General features: G+C 38.1%; 1 protein-coding gene across 1 annotated transcript in view; it reads left to right on the forward strand.

Moving 5' to 3' along the window:
- LOC150078350 (uncharacterized) overlaps window positions 1–24,421 on the forward strand; it is a 59,531-nt gene extending 35,110 nt beyond the window's left edge. The window contains exons 3-4 of the mRNA XM_090384539.1: window positions 17,677–17,795; window positions 24,398–24,421. Of these exons, the coding sequence (XP_090240665.1) occupies window positions 17,677–17,795; window positions 24,398–24,421 (143 nt within the window). The remainder of the gene's footprint in view (window positions 1–17,676; window positions 17,796–24,397) is intronic.
- The last annotated feature ends 2,008 nt before the right edge of the window (window positions 24,422–26,429 follow it).

Genomic DNA, 26,429 nt, shown 5'->3' on the forward strand with positions numbered 1-26,429 from the left:
CATATTCTCCCTCCTATTGTGTCTTGGCAGAATTGCAGACACTTTCAAATTTATCCCTATCTCACGATTTTTTTTTCAGCATTGACCTGTATTTGATAAGTAAATCTGCAGATCTCTTACTCTTAAGATTATTAGTGCCAAAACTTGTAAAACAATATCACCTTTTTGCCTTTAAAAGATGCTATCTGCTGTACAACATCAACAACTTTAGTCTCTGGCAGACTTACTTTGGTCCTGTTCCCCCTATTCTTTTTGCATAATATATTGCCCGTTTTCCTGACAATAGTCACCAACAATAACTACTTGCTGTGGAACCCGCACATTCTGACGTGGAGATTTCCACTGTGTTGCCTGATGCACAGGAGTGAGCTCTAGCATTGAGTTGGGCAGCTGCAAGCTTGTTGGGCCCTCTCTTATTAATTTCTTCAAGGGTTTCTACCCTACACCCGAAATCTCATAGATGCCCATCAGAACACCACCGAGTTGGCGCCTAATTACTTCAGTCTCTGCACCTAGCACACACAAAGATTTCCTCCTTGTCTAGATCATATCCTGTTCTAGAAAGATCTGCAAACCTTTCACATTTCACACATTTTTTTTTTAGACTGTGATGCGTTGTAGAATTGCACCCTTCGGTTCTACCCCGAGCCACAGCACTCCTGTTACTTTGTGTCTGTTACTTTGCTGCACTAGTCTGGGTCATGATTCCGTTTAAGTATAATTTAATTAATAATGAAATTTAATAGGTTAATAAATTTTGCTGATTAATTGATAATAAGGTAGTTTGGTACCTATACAGGTAACCCTCGTTTAACACGGTAGTTAGGTTCCTACAAAATCCTGCGTAGTGGGAAACCGTGTTATACGGGACTAAGAATCAGTGCAAAAAGGGGGTTATGTTCCAGAAGCTAACAAAAATACATCTTCCTTTTATTTTTAACTGTTGGAAATTTAATTTTTATAGTAGTAATAACTTAATAGTTTAAGTATTATTTTTATAATAGTAGTATACTTAAAATTAATAATTGAACAAATGTCTTGTCTTATAAACATTAATAACAGATAATGTGCGTTCATTTAATTTTCTTTTTCATCACTGCTATCTAAAATCAATCTCTTCTGCTCTCTTTAAAAGTCACGAACTGCATGCTTCAAAGTCAATTTTTTATGGTCTCAAACAAGCACAAGTTCAATAGCACAGAACATAATCCAGGGATCTCCCAACAAGATACAGTGGATCCCCACTTTAAAGATATCAAGCACAAATTTAACTTTTACTTTACGAATTAACAAAGTTAAATGATTCGTGAAAATCGGAAGAATATTTTCCAGTTAGCAAAATAAAAATAAATTTACGCTTACATACATAGCTTAATTAATATGTACTGTAATATGTACATATTAACTAATTGATATTTCTGTTCACTGACTTTTTTTTTGGTTGTAAAATTTAAAACAGTAAAAATGATAAACAATTAATAACAAAGAACACGGCACTCGTGAGATACAGAGTAATAAGTTTCTGAAAATATGTTTGTTTTTTTATATGATTGAATATTTCTTGAAAGAGGAAACACATTTCACCATAATAATGTGAAAACCCACACAATTCCAGCTATCAGTACTGTAGTAAATGCAAGAAGATTGAGTTTACTACCTGCTTATAATTGATTTCACTAACAGAAAAGACCAATAACTGGAAGGTTTATTGGTCTTTAAACAAGAATTGTTTTTATTGTTTTATGGTCATGACCTCCAGAAATGTGCTTTAGAAAAATATCATGAAGGTGATAACCACTAGTCAACAGCAGGGATTCACAAAAAGGAATGGAAACGTTGAAAATTACATCATAATAACAGGATTTTCCCAGCATAAAAGCTCAAAAATACCGTGTTATGTGAGATTTCCCACAATTCTCAAATTGGGTTAGAGTGAAACCATGTTATATAAGTAACCATGTTGTGTGAGGATTTCCACAATTTATCAATCATGTTAGAGCAAAACCGTGTTGTAGGAGTACCGTGTTATATGGGGGTTGCTGTACTAATCTAACAGATTTCTAATACAGTGCTACGTATTTCGCTATCTAGTTTTATGTTAAATCTTCCTTTTTAAGAAGTTCGGGATTTACGTTATGCTGTTCTGTGTCGTATAATAATGGCGGCAAATGGCAAGTTACGAACGGTAAGATATATGGACGTTAAGTATTAACTTTCAAAATCGCTATCTAAATTCAAAATAAACCAAGGAGCTTGACTAGAACTATAAAGCTACTTATAGAAAATAATTTAGTATAACAATTAAGTCAATAAAATGACTAAATATAAATAAAAACTTGGCATTTGCCCGAGCTGCAAAAATCTTGGCTAACACAGTAATTCCCTCGTACCCATACCTTGTTAGCCAACAACCTTCTTACATAGTAGCATGTTGTTTGGAATGAAGAAAGTGACATGCTGCTATGACAGATAATCTAAAGGAGAGTACAGTTATTTAATAATTTTTAATACTAACACACTGATGATGTATAATGAACCTTTACATTATCTGTAATACATTGGTAGATGCAAATAACCCTTGAGCCAATAAATCCCACAAAAAATTTATATTTATTTATTTATAACATAAATATATGAATAAACGTTTTTGTATTTTATGTATAAATACTTGTATTTTTAATGAAAATCAAACTGATGTCACTACTGGGAGAAGAGAAAAGTAGACATATTAGGATATGTAAGAGAATTAGCATTAGCAAAGGTTCACCCATCCACTCGCTCCAAATGTTTGTCAAGTTCTGCCTTCAATCTATTTAAGCTATCAACTTCTACAACGACAGATGGAAGTTTGTTCCAGCAATTAACCACCCGCTGGCTAAAGGCTAACTTCCGCACATCTATCCTACAACCGTCTTTCTTCAATTTGAATTTATGCCCTCTCAGGCGATTATTCCGAGCAAGAGGAAGAATCCCATCCGCATTGAGCATGCTCAAACCATTCAAACCTTTATATACACCTCAATCAGATCACCTCGCAGGTGCTTAGTCTCCAGACACTGTAATTTGCAAAACTTAAGCCTTTTTTAGTAAGAGCAACCCTTTGTTCCATTCACTAATCTTGTTGCCCTTATCTGTACTCGTTCCAACAGCTCTACATCCTTCTTAAAATGAGGCCTCCAGACCTGTATACAGTACTCAAGGTGTGGCCTCACCATTGCCTTATACAAGGGGATAATCACCTCCTTATCCCTGCTAGAAAAATTCCTATATATCATTGATAAGACACCATGAGCTACTCTTGCAGACTGTCTGCACTGCTCAGAAAACTTCATATCTGCCTGCACAATTACCCTCAGGTCCTTTTCATTCTCTACCACTGTCAGTGTGGTACCACAGAGTTGATATGTCACTCTGGGATTACTGCTTCCTATATGTAGTACTTTACATTTGTCAATGTTAAATTTCATTTACCACCTCTCAGCCCATCTGCTCAACTTTTCTAGATCCTCTTGCAGCAGTGTACAGTCTGTCCTCGTATAGCACGATAGTTGCGTTCCTAGAAATCCTCGTGCAATGCGAAATCGTGCAATATAAACAACAAGCCCTATGGGAAAAGTAGGGTTAGGTGCCGACCACCCAAGATTGAACACACATTTGGAACCAAAACATTACCAAACAATAAATAATCGGGTAATTTTAATCGTTATAAAATACGTAAGCATTTTATAACGATTAAAATACGTAATAAAAATATTATAATAAAGTATTTTTAGTATTTTTTAATACTAAAAAAGTATTTTTTACGAATAAAATACGTATTTTATTCGTAAAAAAATTATTATATTAAATAAAATAGTCGTAATAAAATACTTACGTATTATAAAATACGTAAGTATTTTATAATACTTACTTATAATAATACAAAACGAGGAAGCACACTTGATACACTTAAACAAAGCTGCGCGCGTATAGCAACTGAACACCGTAAAGGCCGAGATACACTATTAATTAACACTCCACATTTTACTAAAGCACATTTCTCGGGGTTACTACCATAAAACAATAAAAACAATTTCCAGTTGCCTTTCTGCTAGTGGAATCTGTTATAAACTGGTAGTAAACTCCATCTAATTGCATTTGCGATTATATTGATAGCTGGAATTGTGTTGGTTTTTACGTTATTATGGTGAAATGTGTTTCCCCTTCACTGATATAAAAAAAAATAAATACATTTTCAGAATCTTCTCTTCATTCCTATCGTGTGCATTCGGTTGGGATGATACTGCCATTTCTTGTAAACACAAAGGCGAATCGTGCATAAGCGAATTCGGTTCGTGTTATATAAGATAACGTTCCCCTATTTATAAATCGTGTATGATCGAATTCGTGTAATGTAAACACGTGTTATACGAGGACCGACTGTACTGTCATTAATGTCATTAACAACCCTGCCAACCTTCATATCGTCTGCAAACTTGGACATTAAGTCTGATATACCATCACCAATATCATTTAAAATACAGAAAACAATAATGGACCCAACACTGAACCCTGAGGGACTCCACTAATAACATTAGTCCACGATGAGCAGTGTCCATTGATTACCACTCTGTCTTCTCCCCTCAACCATCCCTTTATCCATAGCAGCAATTTGCCTCCAATGCCACACTGCTCCAATTTGTGCAGCAGTCTTCCATGTGCAACAGTATCAAAGGCCTTTCTAAGATCCAAATATATGATATCAAAGTTATTCTTTGCATCCAGTTCCTTTGTGACTACATCATAGTATCCAGTCAAATTTGTCAGACAAGTCTTCCCCTTAACAAACCTATGCTGTGTCCGAGCTATAACTGAAGTCTTGTCTTGATGATCCTGCAATGCCTCCATTAATTTCCCTGGAACAGAAGCTAAACTAACAGGTCTGTAAGTTTAGCTTCTGTCTTCCTTTGATCCTCCTTTGTGGATTGGGGTCACATTTTCACATCTTCAGTTCATGGGTACTTCCCTTGAGTCCCGGGAAGCTCATAATTATGGCTAAGGGTTTGCTTACTTCCTTTGCCGCCTCCTTTAATATAACTGGATAGATTCCATCCTCATACACATGGGAAACAGCAACCCCAGAGCAACGTATCAACTCTGTGGTACTACACTGACAGTGGTAGAGAATGAAAAGGACCTGGGGGTAATTATGCAGGCAGATATGAAGTTCTCTGAGCAGTGCAGATGGCCTGCAAGAGTAGCTTGCAAGAGTAGTAAGGTGTCTTATCAATGATATACAGGAATTTTTCTAGCAGGGATAAGGAGGTCATTATTCTCTTGTATAAGGCAATGGTCAGGCCACACCTTGAGTACTGTATACAGGTCTGGAGGCCTCATTTCAAGAAGGATGTAGAGCTGCTGGAGCGAGTACAGAGAAGGGCAACAAGGTTAGTGAATGGAACAAAGGGTTGCTCTTACGAAGAAAGGCTTAAGTTTTGCAAATTACAGTTTCTGGAGACTAGGCACCGGCAAGGTGATTTGATTGAGGTGTATAAAACCTTGAATGGTTTGAGTATGCTCAATGCTGATGGGATTCTGCCTCTTGCTCAGAATAATCACCTGAGAGGGCATAAATTCAAATTGAGGAAAGACAGATGTAGGATAGATGTCCGGAAATTTGTCTTTAGCCAGTGAGTAGTTGGTTGGTGGAACAGACTTCCATCCCTTGTTGTGGAAGTTGATAGCCTAAATAAATTTAAGGCTCAACTGGACAGGTATTTCGAACGAACGGAGGGGGTGAAGTGGAAGTTTTTTTTGGCTGATGCTGCATAAGCTTGCTTTCTTGCATCATATGCCTCTGCTAATGCTAATCTGATTCATCCCCTTCCTTCTAGAGTTTACATAAGTAAAGAAATCTTTGCTATTTTTCTTTGCATCCTTTGCCAAAGATTTTTCGTAATCTGCTTTCACCTGCCTAACCTCCTTTGTAACTTGGTTACAGACCAGCTTATATCTATCGTAGGCTTCTGTGTCACGTGTTAATTTATATGTATCCCATGCACATGTTAATTTATATGTATCACATGTGACAGAGAAGAAAACATCTCTGTCACATGTCTAATTAGTTCATGTGACATCCATTTAGGCCTAAATCTTGAACAATATTTCTTTGTTGGGATGAAAAGCCTATTAGCTTCCAAGATTAATTCTTTGAATGCTTCCCATTTGAATTTGCTGGTGGTAACATCATCAGGTGGTCTCAACGTATAGAATTTAAAATACTGTCTCAGACCACCGTAGTCACCTTTATGAAAGCAAAAACCCTTCCCTTTACCCTTGATGGTAGTTACCTCTTTGAGTAAATCCCACTTCAGCACACTGTAATCACTGCTACCTAGTGGTTCTTTATCTGCAGATTCTTTATGCATGAAGAATCACTACTGATAATCAGATCCAAGAGTATTACTCTCTCTAGTTGCCTCCCGAACATGCTGCTGTAGAAAACAATCATCCAATAAATCCACAAAAGCAACCCACAAATTCCAGTCAATATCCGGGTAATTAAAATCCCCCATTATAAGACGCTCTAATTTACCGGTCCACTGTATTTCTCTGCACAATTGCTCTTTATACTCATCAGATTCATTAGGCCTATAACACACACCTACTCTCATTTTTCTTTTCCCAGTGCTTATGTCACAACAAACAGACGCAAGATTGCATTGTCCACCCACATCAATTGGATGCACTTCCTGAGATTTTGTTTCTTAACTAACAGCATAACCCCTCCTCCCTTCCTGTCCTGTCTATCCTTTCTGTACACATTGTACTCCCCAAATTCCAGTTCTGCACTGCTTATGTCTGCCTGACACCATGTGTCTGATATCCCAACAGTATCTGCCTTCGATGTCTTGACTAGCACTTCGGGCTCATCAAATTTATTATTATTATTATTATTATTATCATTAGCCATATGGTGCAAGGAAGCCTGAGGCTTATGCTGCACCAGCCAAAAAAAAAAAATTTTTCTGAATTACCCCGAGAGAGAGAGAGAGAGAGTAGAAAGGAATCACCAAGAAAAAGAAGAATGATGATATCCAGCTCAGGACCCTGGGTGTACCAAGCCCATACTCACCAGATGTGAGCCCCTGGGGGCAATTTATTAACTATACTCCTAGCATTGGTGTACATGCAAGTATACATGCACCTGTTTCTACTCTTAGTTACCCTAACCCAGCCCATGTATTTACTTGTTCCACTATGACTCCCAGCAGTCCTGGAAATTCCCATTGCCTTGCTTTTCAGGCTGCTGCTCAATTGCATTTCAATAGAAGTAGTGCAAGAATCACTTTTACCTCTGCCAGCGGCTACTGTTAATCTATTAGTCCTTCCCCCCCCCAAGCTAGCAGTATTCTGACCCACCTAACTCTGCCTTGATAGCATCAGCAAATATTCTTGCACCATTTCTATTTAAGTGTATCCCATTCCTGTAGAAGCAGTCTCTCCTGTTAGGAAGCACACATCAGGCTGAGAAAAATTCTATCCCTTGAACCTTGCTCTCCAGGGCCGATTTGATCAACAAGGCTCTCATCATATACTTCCTCCTCTCGTGTCTGGGCAAAATTGCAGACACTTTCAAATTCAACCCTAACTCGTGGCTTTTTTTAGCATTGACTTGTACTTGTAATTCCGCCTGTCTCCTACTCTTAATATCATTAGTACCAATGCCTACAACAATAACACCCTTTGTGCCCTTAAAAGATGATATCTGCTCTAAGACGTCATTAACCTTTGCCTCTAGCAGACATACCCTTGTCCTGTTCCATCTATTCTTTTTGCACAATATGTACCCTCTTTCCCTGACAATAGAGTCACCTACAACAACTAGTTCCTTTGTGACCAGCGCATTCTGCCCTGGGGGTTGTCACTGTGGTGCGTGATGTTCAAGTGCAAGCTCTGGCAGTGATGCGGGCAGCTGAGAGCTTGATGGGCCCTCAATTTAAATCCTTCGAGGGCATCCACCCTGTCCTTCAAGCTCTCATATAAGCCTATAACAATGCCGATTTGGCGCCTGATTTCCTCGCACTCCTTATGTCATGCACACGCAAAGACATTCCTGATTGCTCCACAAACATGAAACAAGCAGTCCAATTCAATAGACTATGATTCAGAGGACAACTGCCCCCCTCAGTTCTCCCCTGAGCCCCAGCACTTCCACTAGTTTGAGCCTTTTGCTTTGCTACTCTGGTCTGTCATGATTTCTGTTCAAGTTCAATAAAATTTCAATACAAAATATACCACTAAACCTATATCCCAATGCAGTTGTACCACTATATGTATATGTATTTCGGTATTGAATATTATCTCCAAGTTATGTTATATGACTCTTATTCCCTGTCTACTTATATGTATTAATTTATGATGTTACGTTTGTAATAACTACGTTGCTACATTTATTTAGTTAAAAAAGTACAATTCAGTTGACAATGAAATTTAATAAGATTAATAAATTTTACTGATTTATTGATACTACTATACTCACTATCTGGTTTTCCGTTAAACCTTACGCTAGCACACATTGTATCTTATAACAATGGCGGCAAGTTTTTTTTTTTTTTTTTATGTGAACCCCAAGCACGAGAGGTATTAGAACCTATAGTACTTAGTACCGTGCTTGGGTTGGAGGTTGAGAAGACGAAAGAAGATATTTGTTGACATTGGACTTGAACTTCTGTAGATTGTAATTTTCAGGAAATACGTATGAAGGAAGGTTGTTCCAGAAAACGGCAGTTGAATGAATAAATGAGGAAGATGAAAAGTTGGTTCTGTGGGTTTGAAGTTGGACAGTAAATGGATGTTGGCTGGTGGCGGCACATGTTTGGACTGTTTTGAAAGAGAGAGAGGGAATTATAGAAGCCAATTCAGAAGAACAGTGCCTATGGAAGTATCTGTAGAAGAGGCATGCAGCAGAAACAGTATGTCTATGAGAAAGCAAGTGGAGAGACTCTGTTAGAGACGAATCATTAATTAACCTAACTACCCTCTTCTGAATGGAAACAAGAAGCGTGAGAGAGGTTTTGGGGGCACCACCCCAGATGTGGGAACAATATTCCATGGCAGGGCACATTTGCGATTTATACAGAATGAGCAGCTGTTTGGAAGAAAAGTAACACAGAGAGCGAAAGAGAAAACCAAGTTTTTTAGATGTAGAGGAAGCAATATTTGTAATGTGCTTGTGCCAAGAGAGATTAGAAGTCAGGGTAATCCCCAAAAGAGATATATCATTTTGCCTAGAAATCAGAGTGTCACTAAAGATAAGCATAGGAGCAAAAGAATCCTTTTTGCGAGATATAAGACAAGACTGAGTTTTAGAAGGATTGAAATCAACTAAGTTGTCTTTGACCCACTGGAGAATTACCTGGAGATTGGCATTTAAGGAATTGGTAGCAGATATTTGAGAAGTTGAAGCTGATTGAGCAGGACAAAGTTTCTCAAAATGGAAAGTGGAATGCAATGTGCTATCATCGGCAAAACTGTGGATAGGATTTCCAGTCAATGGAAGAAGGTCATTAATATACAAGAGAAAAAGAGTGGGGGAAAGAACTGAACCTTGGGGGACACTGGCATTAGTGGAGAAGTTAGAGGACAGAGAGAGCCATCCACCATCACCCTCAGTGAGCGATCAGAGAGAAAACTGGATAACCAATTACTAAAAACAGTTGGCAAACCATAAGATGGAAGCTTGTTTAGAAGACCTTTATGCCAAACACGATCAAAGCCTTTGAGATGTCAAGAGCAACTACTTGTGTTTCACCGAACCTTTCCATTGAACTAGTCCATAAATGGGTAATATAAGCCACAATATCACCAGTGGATCGACACTGATGGAATCCATATTGGCGATCGTTGATCAGTCGGAAGGTTTCCAGGTAGTTTAAGAGTTGGCGGTTAATTGATTTCTCCATTACTTTAGAAAGAGTAGAAGTAATTGCAATGGGACGATAATTGGATGGGAGGCATTTGTCACCCTTTTTAGGAACTAGCATTAGCATTAGCATTAGCATTAGTAGAGGCATATGATGCAAGAAAGCAAGCTTATTCAGCATCAGCCAAAAAAAAAAAAAAAAAAAAAACCCTCTCCCATTTCACCCCTCCGTTCGTTCGAAATACCTGTCCAGTTGAGCTTTAAATTTGTTTAGGCTATCAACTTCAACAACAAGTGATGGAAGTCGGTTCCACCAACCAACCACCCGCTGGCCAAAGGCAAATTTCCGCACTTCTATCCGACATCCGTCCTTCCTCAATTTGAATTTATGCCCTCTGAGGTGATTATTCTGAGAAAGATGAAGAATCCCATTGGCATTGAGCATGCTCAAACCATTCAAAGCCTTATACACCTCTATCAGATCACCTCGCCGGTGCCTAGTCTCCAGACTCTGTAATTTGCAAAACTTAAGCCTTTCTTCGTAAGAGCAACCCTTTGTTCCATTTACTAATCTTGTTGCCCTTCTCTGTACCCGTTCCAGCAGCTCTACATCCTTCTTGAAATGAGGCCTCCAGACCTGTATACAGTACTCAAGATGTGGCCTAACCATTGCCTTATACAAGGGAATAATCACCTCCTTATCCCTGCTAGAAAAATTCCTGTATATCATTGACAAGACACCATGAGCTACTCTTGCAGCTCGTCTGCACTGCTCAGAGAACTTCATATCTGCCTGCACAATTACCCCCTGGTCCTTTTCATTCTCCACCACTGTCAGTGTAGTACCGCAGAGTTGATACGTTGCTCTGGGGTTACTGTTTCCCATATGTAGTACTTTACATTTGTCAATGTTAAAATTCATTTGCCACCTCTCAGCCCATCTGTTCAACCTTTCCAGATCCTGTTGCAGCAGCATAGCGTCAGTAGTGTCCTTAACGACCCTGCCAACCTTTGTATCATCAGCAAACTTGGACATTAAACTTGATATCCCATCATCAATATCATTCATAAACACCGAAAACAACAACGGACCCAACACTGAACCTTGAGGAACTCCACTAATAACATTAGTCCACGTTGAGCAGTGTCCATTGATTACCACTCTCTGTCTTCTGCCACTCAACCATCCCCTTATCCATAGCAGCAATTTGCCTCCAATGCCACACTGCTCCAATTTGTGCAGCAGTCTTCCATGTGCAACAGTATCAAAAGCCTTTCTAAGATCCAAATATACAATATCAAAGTTATTCCCTGCATCCAGTTCTTTTGTGACTACATCATAGTATCCAATCAAATTGGTCAGGCAAGACCTGCCCTTAACAAAACCATGCTGCGTCTGAGCTATAACTGAATTCTTGTCTAGATGATCCTGCAGTGCTTCTTTAACCAGTGCCTCCATTAATTTACCTGGAACAGAAGTTAAACTAACAGGTCTATAATTACTTGTGTCAGCCTTTGATCCTCCTTTGTGAATTGGGGTTACATTTGCACATCTCCAGTCTATGGGTACCTCCCCTGAGTCCAAAGAAGCTCTCATAATTATGGCTAGGGGTTTGCATACTTCCTTTGCTGCCTCCTTTAATATAACTGGATAGATCCCATCCACCCCAGGTGCCTTTTTTATGTTTATCCTCAACAATCTCTCCTCCACTTTCCTCTCAGTTATTACAAAATCATCCAGCTCACTGCCAATGTTTACTTTACCTACATCATTCTCCTTCCTGAATAACTCCTCATGCGTGAATGTAGATGCAAAATACTCGTTTAGATTGTTAGTCACCTGAGCAGGATCCTCAACTGTTGAACCATCAATATCCAGTGGACCAATCTGATTCATCCCTTTCCTTCTCGAGTTCAAGTATGTAAAGAACTCCTTTCTGTTTTTCTTTGCATCCTTTGCCAAGGATTTTTCGTAGTCTGCCTTTGCCTGCCTAATCTCCTTTGTGACTTGGTTACAGACCAACTTATATCTATCATAGGCTTCCATGTCACCCATTAATTTGTATGTATCCCATGCATTTTTCTTCTCTGCCACATGTCTCATTAGTCCATCTGACAACCATTTAGGCCTAAACCTTGAACAATATTTCTTAGTTGGTATGTAAAGCCTGGTAGCCACCAAGATTAGTTCCTTGAATGCTTCCCATTTTGAGTTTGCTGTTGGTAACATCATCAGTTGGTCCCACTTTATAGAATTTAAATACTGTCTCAGACCATCATAGTCGCCTTTACGAAAACAAAAACCCTTCCCTTTACCTCTGATGGTAGTTACCTCCTTGAGTAAATCCCACTTCAACACACTGTGATCACTGCCACCTAGTGGTTCATTTATCTGCAGGTTCTTAATACATGAAGAATCACTACTGATAATCAGATCAAGAGTATTGCTCCCTCTTGTTGCCTCACGAACATGCTGATGTAGAAAACAATCATCCAATAAATCCACAAAAGCCTTGCTAGTGTGCGAGTGACCAACCCACAAATTCCAGTCAATATCTGGGAAATTAAAATCCCCCATTATAAGACTCTCTGATTTACTGGCCCTCTCTATTTCCCTGTACAATATATTATTATACTCATCAGAGTCATTAGGCCTATAGCACACTCCTACTCTCAATTTTGATTTCCCTATGCTTATGTCACACCAAACTGACTCGACACTGCCCTGTCCATCGATGTCAACTGGCTTCACTTCCTTTGACTTTATGTGTTTCTTAATTAATAGCATAACCCCTCCTCCCCTCCTGTCCTGTCTATCCTCTCTATATACATTGTATTCCCCAAATTCCAGTTCCGCATTACTTATATCTGTGTGACACCACGTCTCTGATATCCCAACAATATCTGCCTTTGATGTTTTGAGCAATACCTCAAATTCATCAAATTTATTTACCAAACTCCTAGCATTGGTGTACACGCAGGTATACATGCACCTGTTTCTATTCTTAGCTACCCTAACACAAACCATGTGTTTACTTGTAACGCAATGACTACCAGCAGTCTCTGAAATATCCTGCATCTTGTTTTTCAGACTTCTGCTCATTTGAATAGAAGCAGTGCAAGAATCACTTCCACCTCTGCCAGTGGCTACTGTTAATCTATTAGTCCTTGTATCCCCCCCGACTAGCAGTTTTCCGACCCACCTAACACTGCCTCGACAGCATCAGCAAAAATTCTTGCACCCTTTCTATTTAAGTGTATCCCATCCCTGTAGAAGCAATCTCTCCTGTTAACAAGTACAGTCCAGGCTGAAAAAAATTCTACCCCTTGAGCCTTGCACAATCCCTCCAGGGCCGAATTGATCGACAAGGCTCTCATCATATACTCCCTCCTATCGTGTCTGGGCAGAATTGCAGACACTTTCAAGTTCAACCCTAATTCACGGCTTTTTTTCAACAGTGACCTGTACTTGCTAAGTAATTCCGCCGGTCTCCTACTCTTAATATCATTAGTGCCAACGTGTACAACTATATCACCCTTTGTGCCCTTAAAAGATGATATCCGCTCTACAACGTCATCAACCTTTGCCCCTGGCAGACATACCCTGGTCCTATTCCACCTATCCTTTTTACAAAGTATGTTCCCCGTTTCCCTGACAATAGAGTCACCAACAACTACTAGTTCCTGTGGGACCGGCGCATTCTGCCTAGGGGGCTGCCCCTGTGTTGCCTGATGACCAAGTGCATGCTCTGGCGTTGATGTGGGCAGCTGAGAGCTTGATGGGCCCCTCAATTTATTTCCTTCAAGGGCATCCACCCTGTCCTTCAAGGTCTCATAAAGGCCCATAACAACGCTGAGTTGTCGCCTGATTTCCTTGCACTCCTTACATCGTGCACACACAAAGACATCCCCCTTGGCAGTATCATGTCCCGTACCCGACTGCTCCGCAAACATCAAGCAAACAGTGCATTTTAATAGACTGTGATTCAGAGGGCAACTGCCCCCCTCAGTTCTCCCCTGAACCACAGCACTCCCATTAGTTTGGGCCTTTTGCTTTGCTGCTCTGGTCAGAGTCATGATTCCAATTTAATTCAATAAAATGTAAAACAAAAATTAAATCCTTAAGTTATATCCCAAAACAGTTATGTTATATATATATATATATATATATATATAACTAGCTGGATATGAGCAAATTTCCAAGCAGAAGGAAAAACACCTTTGGAATAAGAAAGTGAAAAAAGGCGGCAAAGAATAGGAGTAAGTTCAGGAGCACAGGTTTTGAGAACAAGTGGAGAAATACCATCAGGACCTGGAGCTTTCTTAGCATCAAGATTCATCAAAATCCTTCTGATATCCTTTTGACGGAAGACCACGGGAGGCATTGAATGGGGTGTGTTGGGAATGGTGGGAGGTGTTTTACCAAGATCATTAATACATGAGTTGGAAGAAAAATGGGATGCTAGCAGGTCAGCTTTATCCTTGGCAGAAGTGACAACAGGACCATCTGGTTTTGACAGAGGTGGGAGCAGAGATGGGCAAAAGTTGCTGCCAATAGCTTTGGCAAGAGACCAGAATGCTCGGTACCATTAGGACAAGAAGCAAGTTTTCTACTCTTAGCCTGTTCAAACTCTAGTTTGGACTGATTAATAACTGCTTTACAATTGTTGCGAGCTTTGGTGTAGGCAGAAAATGACACTGAAGAATTAGAAACAAGACAATTACGATATGCAACATTCTTCTCTTGAACAGCCTTAGCACATTTATTGGAAAACCAAGGTTTAGATAAAGGACGAGATTTTAAAGTGGAGTGTGGGATAAAGGATTCCATTCCTACAAGAATAATTTCACTGACACGTTCTGAGCAAACGTTGACATCAGAAGTTTTGAAACAGTAATCCGACCAAGGAAAAGAAGAAAAGAAGTCTCGCAGGTCATCCCATTTTGCATTCTTGTAATGCCAAACAACACGAGGTTGGGAAGCCCACCGGGCTAGCCGAGTGGGTAAAGTACCTGCCCGGCAACCCAAAGGTCGCGGGTTCGATTCCTGCCTCGTGCTTGGATCAAAGTACTGCAAAAACCTTGGGAGGTGCAATATGGCCACAGAAGCCGATGCGCCAACAACTACCAAATCAAAAAAAAAAAAAAAACGAGGTTGGGAATAGCCATGAGATAAAGGTTCCATTGGAGAAGAGACAATCGCCAAGTTGTGATCTGAAGTGCTAAAGGACCTCTCACTTTGACAGTGTACTTAGAAGGGTCGTTTGTGAGAAAAAGATCAAGCGTATTGGCTGTATGATTAGGATTGTCTGGTATTCTTGTAGGTAAATGAACAATCTGTGCTAGGTCTTTTGTAATTGCAAAAGCCTAAGCATCTCGAACTGCTGGGTCGGTGGGACTAGAAAACGGAAGCCAGCTGGAGTTGTGAACATTAAAATCACCAAAGAAAATTACCTCACTGTTAGGAAAGTTGGACTGGAGAAAGTCAAGTTGCAAAGAGAGGAAGTCAAAGAGCTCCAAGTGATTAGTGGAGTTGGGAGAATGGTAGAGACAACAGATGAATTTGACACAATGAGGTAGAGAGATTTTAAGCCAGATAAGATCAAAGAGAAGAAATTCCAAATTGCCAAGTCTCTGACAGGGAATATCAGAACGGACATATTCACAAGTACCACCTTTGAGGTGAAAGGAATCATACAGCAAATAATTTGGGCATCTGAGATGAGCAGTAGTTGAATCAACCGATAACTGAAATTCTGTCAGAAAAAGTATATGGTGTTTGGCAGACTGCAAGTGGAAATGGACATCGTTGAGATGAGAATTGAGACCACGTATATTTGTGAAATGAATTAGCAAGTGCTTGGTATATTTGTGAAATGAATTAGCAAGTGCTTGGGAGGTTTAGATCTTTTCGCAGATAAGCTTGCTCTATTAGTTTGACAATTCATGGTGTATTCAATGGTAAGAAAAAGTGGGTGGGACATGCTGTATGAAGTAATGAAATTTTTGGATATGGCGTACATGTGGTAAGAATATACCCAGATCCTTGACATAACGTGGCCTCGACAATGCTCCCCGCATACACACTACTCGGACTCCCTCCAGTCACTATCTGGCAGAGTAGAGGTAGTAAGATTATACACTAGCTGATCCGGACGCCTCCTAGATTGTTACCAATAGGTTCGGTCTGGTGTACTAACTAGCGGCCGGCCTGCGAATACCGTTTTAGAGCTGTACCCTCGAAATGTAAGGAATATTGGATCTCGCCACGACGTTCATCATAACCTCAAAAGTCATCAATCATACTGCATAATGGAAGAGATAGGGAAGGGTTGACCGGAACTTAGTTCTAGAGACTAAACATTGGTTCCACCACTTCAAGCCTCCAATAAGCAAAGTGGTGGTATTTCACCGATTGATGAGAGTTATCTACCACCTAGTACTGCCTGGTAACATAGAGGGTCGGCGTTCCTCCATGTGGTGTGGGCGTCACACCTCGACCCCTGCTTACGTTGGTTCACACCTGGGTGGTCACCCACCATGTACTTGTGCATGGAGGTTATACCCAGGATTACTAACAGTACCACCATCGTGAAGGTGGAAGCAGAGGATTTGGCTGTCACAGACCGTCCGGACTTCGCCGAAATTGGGTCCACTTGACTTGAGTTTCACCCGAATATCAGTTCCATCAGCGTTTTAGACTCCCAGGTGGCAAGTACAGCTTGTCTGGCCTATCTGAGAGAATGTCTGTGACAACCTCAAGGACCTAAGTTACGAATTTGGTCAAGGAGCAAGTTACGAATGGTTAATCTGCGGACATGAGCTATTATTTACTTTCCAAATCGCACTATCTAAATTCAAAATAAACCACGGAGCTTGACTAGGTCTATAAGCTACTTATAGAAAATAATTTAATCTAACAATTAAGTCAAACCGGGTAAGTATAATTAAAAACTTTTCGTTCGCAGGAGCTGCAAAATCTCTCCACACATGGATTTGATACCCTTACTGATACTAAGTAATAACCTACAAAATCTCTATCTAAATTCAATTTAAACTAAAGTATTGTTACTAGGAATATAAAGCAACTCTAAAAAATAAATTAATATGCCAATTTAAGTCAATTGAATTGACATTACCCTGTATTCTTCAATTGAATGAGAATTTTAGATGCTACCAAGAAGTCAGTTTAATTAATATAAAAAAAAAGCCACGTTTTATGACTTTTTTTAATCTGTTCTTTAATGGTGATCACCTGGGATGCAGGTGATCGTGACGATCTGAGATATAATAATTGCTCGTGAGAGTATTCTAATTGTTATAATAATTGCCTGTCCCCTGATCACAGGAGCAGGCAGCTGGAAACATATGTGATGCTTTTTGTCATGTATTTTTAGATAATATAAATAATTATTATTCCCAAAACTGCTTAATCATATTGAGAATCAAGCCTGCTAGTCATGGCTTTATGGAGTACTCTCCTCTTCTAATTGCTTCTAGTGCAAAATATGTGATCTTTCCTTATTTCCCGTTCTTTTCCCATTCTTGATTAACTTGTATTTTTTCACAAGTTTAAATGCTGTGTGATACTGGTTTTTCAGTGTGAATTTTAAAAAAAAATTACCAAAATTCCTTGAATAATGATTTGAATGTAACTTTTTTGATATTATTTTGATTAGAAAAATTTACTGCGTAATTGATATTATTAAAATTCCTGCAATATGTTGTGTTTAGCATTAAAATGTTCTTGCCATTGACTTTTTCTGCTGAAGGTAATGAGAGGGATAATAAATACTACATGGAGTCATACAAATTTGCTCTGACTTTGTTACAAAAAGGTGACATGCCACCAAGACTTGCTGCTGAAGTTGTGGGACTTTTGCTCATACAGGTGAGTTTATGAAATTTGTTTTAAGCATCTCTTTTTCTTTCTTCTCCCACTTCATCTTACTGCACCCTTCAGTGGCAGTACATCTGATATGGACATGGTGTTAAAAGTTTTCGTTCTTAAGAAAATTTATACCTAAAGAAATGAGTTTCAGAATTTTTAATGGATAGTATGAATTTGTAAATTTGTGAGTCAACAAAGGTTATTACTATATGAAGTGTAATTATTAGCATTAAATAAGCAGTTTGATGAAAAAAAGTTTATTAAATTTTTTGTATATTGATGAATTACAGGAGAACAGTTGTAGACGTTTAAACATCTGCAACTGTACTACTGTATGCATTGACAGATCATAATCAGATCAGCATCATCACATCTGTCAGTACATATTGTAGGCATTTAAGATAAATATTGTAGCATGAAACCAGTAGTGTAGTGGTATTGTAGAGTTTTTTTTTTTTTTTTTTTATGAAAAATAAGTAGCTTGAAGGTTCTAATTGCATAGGTTGGCATATATATGTTTTCTTTTTAGCTAAGAAATTTTACTTCTTGTAAGGATATAACTAATTTAAAACTCTGTGAAAATATTGGTGTAGCGTAACATATAACATAAACTTGACATTAGGTATATATAGCATTAGGTATAAATACCTAATGTCATTAGGTATAAAGTAAAGTATGCTATAATACTAGACAGGGACAGAGGTGAAATTGAATCTTGCAGCTTCTATTGGAGCATGAAGTAGCCTGGAAATCAAGGTACTGGGGATTTCAAGGCATGCTGTGGGTCATCACGGAACAAGTAAACATATGGCCTGTGTTTGATAACTAAGAGTAAGAACGTGCATGTATACCTGCATGTAAACTAATACTAGGAGCATTGTAAATAATTCGAATTACTAATTAAGTCATCAAATGCAGACATTGGAGGGATAGTGGAAATATGGTCACTCAGACATGAGTGATGCTGAATTTGAATCTGGTGTGTACAATGTATACAGGAAGGACAGACAAGACAGAAGGGGTTGGGAGGTTATTCCCTTAGTTAAGAAGTATATTAAATCTAAGGTAGTGCATCCAGCAATGTTGAGTCATTTTGATGTGACATAAGCAATGAGAAAACAAAAATGAGAGTAGGAATATGCTATAGGTCTAAGACTGATAAGTATAACAAACAGCAAATCAGAATGAATAATAATGGAAGTTATTAACTTTTCAGATGTTGATTGAAATTTCTGAGTTAGTCACACTTGCAAGCCTTTTGTAGATTTATGGGATAACTGTTTTCTACAGCATCATATTAGAGAAGCAACAAAAAGAAGCAATACTCTTGATCTGGTTAGCATTAGCATCAGTAGTGGCATATGTTGCAAGAAAACAAGGTTATACAGCATTACCAAAAAAAAAAAAAAAAAAAAAAACCGCACGCTTCCCATTTCACCTATCCGTTCCCTTCAAACATTTGTCTAGTTCTTTGAATTTATTTTCAACTTTCACAACAACAGATGGAATTTTGTACACTCAAGGAATGGCCTGATCATTGCCTTATACAAGTATAGTGGTGAGCTATATTGGGCTCGCGAGAGCCCACTGTTATTTTTTTTTTTTTCAAAATTTGTTAGCTCATTGCTGAAATGATCATTTATTTTACAAATAAAATCCTGAATTCAATTATTGAGTGTCCAGAACCAGAACTACAGTGGGACAAGTGGAATTTTGTTCCAGCATTTAAACAATTAAAGGCAAATATCTGCACTCTATTCTGCAACCATCTTTCCTTAAGTTGAATTTTCTTAAGTTGCCCCCCCCCCACCAAAGGTAACCTTGCAGGTGCCTAATCTCCAGATGCAGTTTGCAGAACTGAAGCCTTTCTTGGTAAGAGCACCCACCCCCCTTGTTCCCTTCACCAATGTGGTTGCCTTTCTCAATACTTGTTCAAACAGCTCTATATCCTTCCTAAAATGAGGCCTCCAGACCTGTATGCATACTCAAGGAATGGCCTGATCATTGCCTTATACAAGTAGTGGTGAGCTATATTGGGCTCGCGAGAGCCCATTGTTATTTTTTTTTTTGAAAATTTGCAAGTTCATTGTTGAAATGATCATTTATTTTACAAATAAAATCCTGAATTCAATTATTAAGTGTCCAGAGCTGGAACTACAGTGGGACAAGTGGTGCCCCATCCTCAGCATTTTAACGTTGCAATCGACCAGTTGTGTGTTTTAAAATTACTTCATTTTTGATTTTATTACAGTCGGTCCTTTGTTTAACGAACTTCTATATAGCTAATTTTTTTGAATTCCCCCTGATAATTACATTTAAAATAGTTTCCGTAGAACGGATTCACCCCCCCCCCCCTTGTTCCCTTCACCAATGTGGTTGCCTTTCTCAATACTTGTTCAAACAGCTCTATATCCTTCCTAAAATGAGGCCTCCAGACCTGTATGCAGTACTCAAGGAATGGCCTGATCATTGCCTTATACAAGTAGTGGTGAGCTATATTGGGCCCGCGAGAGCCCATTGTTATTTTTTTTTTGAAAATTTGCAAGCTCATTGTTGAAATGATCATTTATTTTACAAATAAAATCCTGAATTTAATTATTGAGTGTCCAGAGCCGGAACTACAGTAGGACAAGTGGAGCCCCATTACTGATTTTTTGAAGAGAGGCGATTTACTCTTGACAAAACTAACAGCTTCATCTTGATTGTTCCTGCATGTTAAAAAATCTGTAATCCTGTCCTTTATCTTCTTTCCTGCAGACACAGAGGAATTTTTAAAAACCATGCGGTGGTCTGGGTACAACCTGTAGTACAACCCTGTTTCATCTGTATTAAAAATGTCTTCAGAATTATAAGTGCTTAACACAGTTTACCAAGAGGTTTTCAACCAGGTGTCAGCTGCAGAACAATTGGAATCCTGTTTTTCTCCATGAAGTTTTTTGTAAACAATATCACGGCTCTCCTTCCATCTTGTCAGCCGTCCGTCTGTTGCCTTAAACTCTTTGTGTAGCTTTTCAGCAAAATCATTAGCTTTTTGAAGAAGAATGCTACGATTGATTGGTGCATTAAATGAGCTGGCCTGTTTGAACCAAACCAACAGCGCTTCATCTACTGTTTGGCATATCCCTTCATGCTTCCTTTTTCTGGTTTCACTAATCACATTAGGGGCCCTTGTAACCAGGTGGGCAGGAACAGCAGTGCGTAGCACACGCTTGTTGATTAGACCGGGATTTGAGCCCTTGACCGCCAAATATGGAGGATGCAGAAAGGTCAGTGAATGACCAACACATTTCCTCGGAGCAATATGGCCTTAGTTGATAATACTCCAAAAAAAAAAAAAAAACTTAATCACATTAGTGTTTAATGTGTAACGTGATTTTAATAATTTTGATAAAAATGACTGAGGCATTCCTAATTTTACTGCTGCTGCTTCCCTTTGAGACATATTTCCTAAGTTTAATTTATCATACGTTTCTATAATTTGTAACTTACGTTTTCCATTCAAATTCACTCTTTCTGTTCACTGACATTTTTTTTTTTTTTTTTGGGTAGTAAAATTTAAAACATGGTAAAAAAGATAATCGTCAATCAATAACAAAGCGCACAAGTTGGAACTAACACACACTCAAGTGAGACGAAATTTAGATATAGAAATGAAGAGCAGAGTTCAGTGAAGGGGGAAACACATTTCACCGTAATAACATGAAAACACAGAATTCCAGCATTGGATTATTGCAAATGCAATAAGATCGGGTTTACTACCCATTTTTTGCACTAACAGATTTGCATTAACAGAAAAGCCCAATAAACTGGAAACTGCAAAGTGTTTTTATTGTTTTATGGTTGTGACTTCAAGACCTTTAGAAAAATATCACAGAGGCGCTCAAAATTGATTCTTATAACCTAAAATGTGATTCTAATAAACAATAAAAGTGTAGTGCATTTTATTGATTTGAATCAATTCTTTGAATTCGATTCTACAAAGAGGCTGATTCTAATAACCAGCAATCACTATAACCAGTGCTTACTCTATTTCAATATCATGCTTACACTATATATATTTTGTATTTCCTACCAAGTTTACGTTATATGTAATTTGTATCTCTTATCAAGTTTAAGTTATATGTATTTTGCTATAATGTTATTTTGTAAATTCTGCGTAGTCATCATCATCAGCCATTTTCAATCCACTGCAGGATGAAGGCCTCTCCAGCAACTTTCCAGTTCCTTCTGTTTTGAGCACTGGCCATCCATTTACTACCCACAAACTCATGAATTCCATCTGTCCATCTCTGTCGTTGTCTTCCAGATTTCTTCTAGCTCCTCTTGGGTATACCATTCTGTTATTTTCTTAGTCCATCTGCCATCATGTTTTTGAGCTATGTGTCTTGCCCAAGACCATTTTAGTTTTTTAGTTTTGATAAGAATGTCCTTTACTTGAGTTTGCTGCCTAATCCATGTTTCTCTTCTTATCTAACAGTCTGATTTACAATATAATTCGTTCCATTCTTCGCTGTGTAGTTCTCAGCTTCTCTTCCATTCTTTTGGTGAGTGCCAAAGTTTCACTTCCATAAGTCATGGTGGGGAGTATACATTAGTTCATTATTTTACGTTTCAGACAAACTGGGATATTGGTTTTCAGTATGTGACTATATTTCCTGAATGCTATCCATCCAAAATTTATTCTTCTCTTGACTTCCAGCCATTTATCATTATTACAGCTAATAACTTGTCCCAGATAAGTATATGACTCCACCTTTTCAATTATTGCTCCTTCAATCATTATTTCCCTTTCTGTGGCATACTTGTTCATCATTACTTTTGTTTTAGCCGTATTCATCTTTAGTCCAAAATCCTTACTAACTGTGCATAACTGATTAAGATTTTCCTCTAATTGTTTGGGATCGTGGCTTATGACCACAATATCATCTGCAAATCGTAAATGGTTTAGGTACTCTCTATTCATATTGACTCCTTTCTGCAACCAGTCTAATCTTCTGAAAGCTTCCTCAAGAGCAGCAGTAAACAGCTTCGGAGATATTGTGTCTCCTTGTCGAACTGCTTTTTCGATTTTAAATTTTCTACTGTCTTTGTCTAGTCTAATAAAGGAGGTAGCATTCTCATATATTTTCTTCAAAATCATAATATGTGGGGTATCTATGCCTTGTCTTTCCAGTGCCCGAAAAATTGCCTTATGCTGTATGGAGTCAAATGCCTTTTCATAATCCACAAATGCCAGGCATAATGGTGTTTTATATTTTTATATTCATTTGCTTTCTCCATTAGCTGTGATATTACGTGAAGGTGATCCATAGTTGAGAATCCTGTCCTAAAGCCAGCTTGCTCTTTCGGTTGATTCTCATCAAGTATTCTTTCTAATCTGTTAGTAATGACCCTTATGAACAACTTGTAGATGTGGGATAACAAGCTAATTGGTCTATAATTTCCAATTTCTGATTTATATCCTTTCTTATGCAGCAAAACTATGGTTGCATTATTCCACTGCTTAGGCATCACACCTTTTCTAATGCACTTTGTGAAGAGCCTTGCCAGTTTTTGTGTTATGTCTCTTCCTCCCAATTTTAACAACTCTACAGTAACTTCATCTTCCCCCCTGGGCTTTCTGATTCTTCATTTTCTTCAATGCATGTTCTACCTCATCAGGAAGTATATCGGGTATGTCGTAGTCTTCTGCTATTTGAATTATGCCTTCTCTGCTGTTTATAAGTACATCATCATTATTCTTCAGTTTCAGTATCATTTGTCTTTCTGTATTACTGCTCATGGCTGCTGATTTAAATCCTTTGTTTTCCCTTAATGCTTGTTCTACTTTTCTTGTGTTAAATCTTATGTCCTTTCCGAGTCTCTTTCTAATGGCTTTGCATAACTCAGTATACTCAATTTTTTCCTTGTCAGCATTTATCTTGCTCTTCATTTTTCGCCTTCGGTTCATCATAACAAGTGTTTCTTAACTAATATTTTCTTCTTTGGATTTCTTTTTCCTTATAGGTTTCTTGGGCTTTATCACTTTCAGAAAGTTGTAATATTCCTCGTCGATATCTTGGTCCTGAGCAGTCTGCAGAAGTTCAAACTTGTTCTTAAGTTCCAGTACATACTGCTTTTTCTCCTCTTCTGTTATCTCAAAGACCTTTGTATTATTTACTCGAGTTAGTTTTTTCCTTTCCTTTCCTACATCTATATCAAGTGTCTATATCTTACCATTCTGTAATCATTTCCAACATTTACCTTATTCAGGACGGTTACATCATTCACAGTATATCTTCTGTTAGTGAGGATTAAGTCCATTTCATTAGTTGTTAATCCATTTGGAGAAGTTATAATAGACACTAAATGAGTAGTTATAATAGACAATAAATTTAACTATCTATTGCCAATCTACGTGATTCAAATTTGCAAGTCACCTATTTCTCTGTAGTTAGCAGAAATCCATGAGGAAAGCAAGCAGTGAATGGGATGATATTTTACACATCAGAAGGTGGAGGGTGCTGTGTGTGTGTAGGAGTTATGACACGACTGAATGATATGCTAAGCTGCTGTGATTAGGATAATTTGTTTTTGGTGATAAGTTTACTTTAAATTTTTAGGTAAAATTAATTGCTGTAATCTAATCATTTGGGGGACCATTGAGTCTACATCAAAGTTACTGAACTTTTATGGGAAGGTTAATGTTTTCTCTGCTGTAAACAGAACAAAAGTTTGCAGACTATTGTTTGTTGTTATTACAATTACAGGTTATGTATACTGGTTTCTAGAGCACTGCCATGTATACCACATGGTAGTGCTTTAGTAACCAGTTAGATGTGAATAATATGATATGATTTTTCAACAAGCTTGGATTCCACTTCCCATTATTACAAAGAAGTGATGTGGTATCTGAATCAAATTTTTCCAGAAAATTGGATTGATCATTGCTGCTACATTCTGTTGCCACCGAGATATTGCAATCTGTTCGGCAACACAAGGACTTCTCATTTTGAAAATTTCTTTTAGAAATCTCTAAAATGAAAAGTTTACTCTCGTAAACTCCTTTGAGAATTCTCTGGAAAAAATTGCAAAGATAAGCAGAGACTTCTTTCATTATGTAAACACCAGAAGGAAGAGGATTAATCGCATTGGTCCAGTAGATATTAATGGTTTCATTGCTGATGATTCCTCTCAGGTTGCTGAGAAACAGAATAGGTATTTTGCATATGCATTTGCACATATCCAGTCAATGGGGATCTCCTCTCAATCCAATGATGCCGATGTCTCCAATTCACAAACATGGATTTAAGGGTGGTATGAGCAATTAAAGACCTGTTAGTCTGTCTTCTATTCCAGAAAAAAATAATAATGGAATTGCTGGTTAAAGAAGGCAGGACCATCTAGATAGGTATGCAGTTATACTGCAGTCACAGCATGGATTTGTTAAGGGGCAGTCTTTTCTGACTATTCTGTTTGGATATTATGAGGCAGCACATGGCAAGTCGATGCAAAAAAAATTTAGATTTTGTATACTTAAATTTCAGAAATGTTTTTGACACATGTTGTTGCACATAAAAGACTGCCATTCAAATTGAGTGTGGCATAAAAGGATGGTTGAGTGAGAGAAGACAGAGTAGTTATCAATGGGCACTGGTCTTCATCAGCATGTTGCACCAGGTATTTGAATTTGTATGACCAGAACACTCATTTCCTCCTCCAGAATGTCATTAACCACAGCGTTTGTCACTGATAATGATCAGCATTGAGGAGAGGGTGTCGCTTGGGTTATCTGCTGAGCTCCCACAATCATGCCCTTTTGAAACTCCATAATATCTTTACTACGTCCCGTAACTGCTACTTTATCACTTTCATGACAGTATGCAAATAAACTTTTTATACTGTGAACTGTGTGGCATAGTCCATTATGGATGGTAATTGTAATTCAGAACTCTATGAGTATATATATATTTAACATGAGTGTGCTCATATGCTTCTCAGAGTATACAAGTAAATGTCTATATGAGATGGAAGTCAAATGTTTCATGTCTATCTGTGTGGAGATCCAACCTTGTGTAGTATAGCAGTGCACCATTAGATATTGCTGATCTAATTCATTGTGAGTTAGTGTGGCTAGTTTTGCACTAGTAGGACATTGTACTTTTGTGTAGTTGAAGTTTGTGTTTCTTTTTTGTAACCAAGTAAGATGGTGAATGTTAATGAAGAGAGAATTTTGCTATAAACTCGAGAAAGACAGTTTTGCAGACTTATGAAATCTGAAACAAGTAATTGGTAATGATGCTATGGTTAGAACATAAACTTTTCAGTGTTATTTGTGTTCTGAGGCAACCAAACTTCATTTGAGGATTTTCAGTGCTTAGGTGAGCCATCATTGAACTGATGAAAATTTGAAAAAGTGTAGTTCATCATGTCATCCATAAAGACAGTATGCGATTAATGATATTTGTGATATTCTAGGCCTATTGTTATGGTACATGCCAATTCATTTTAACTGAAAATTTAAATGCATGATGCAGATTTTTGCAAAATTTGTTTTCCATTTGCTGAGTAATGAACAGAAACAGAACCGGCTTTCTGTGTGCACAGACTGGAAAGGACAGAAACTTTCTTCCCATTCTTGTAAGAAGGGATGAA

Source organism: Mastigoproctus giganteus, chromosome 11 (assembly GCF_048544385.1).
Source record: "Mastigoproctus giganteus isolate SK-2022 chromosome 11, ASM4854438v1, whole genome shotgun sequence".
In the NCBI taxonomy this organism is placed as follows: Eukaryota; Metazoa; Arthropoda; class Arachnida; order Uropygi; family Thelyphonidae; genus Mastigoproctus; species Mastigoproctus giganteus.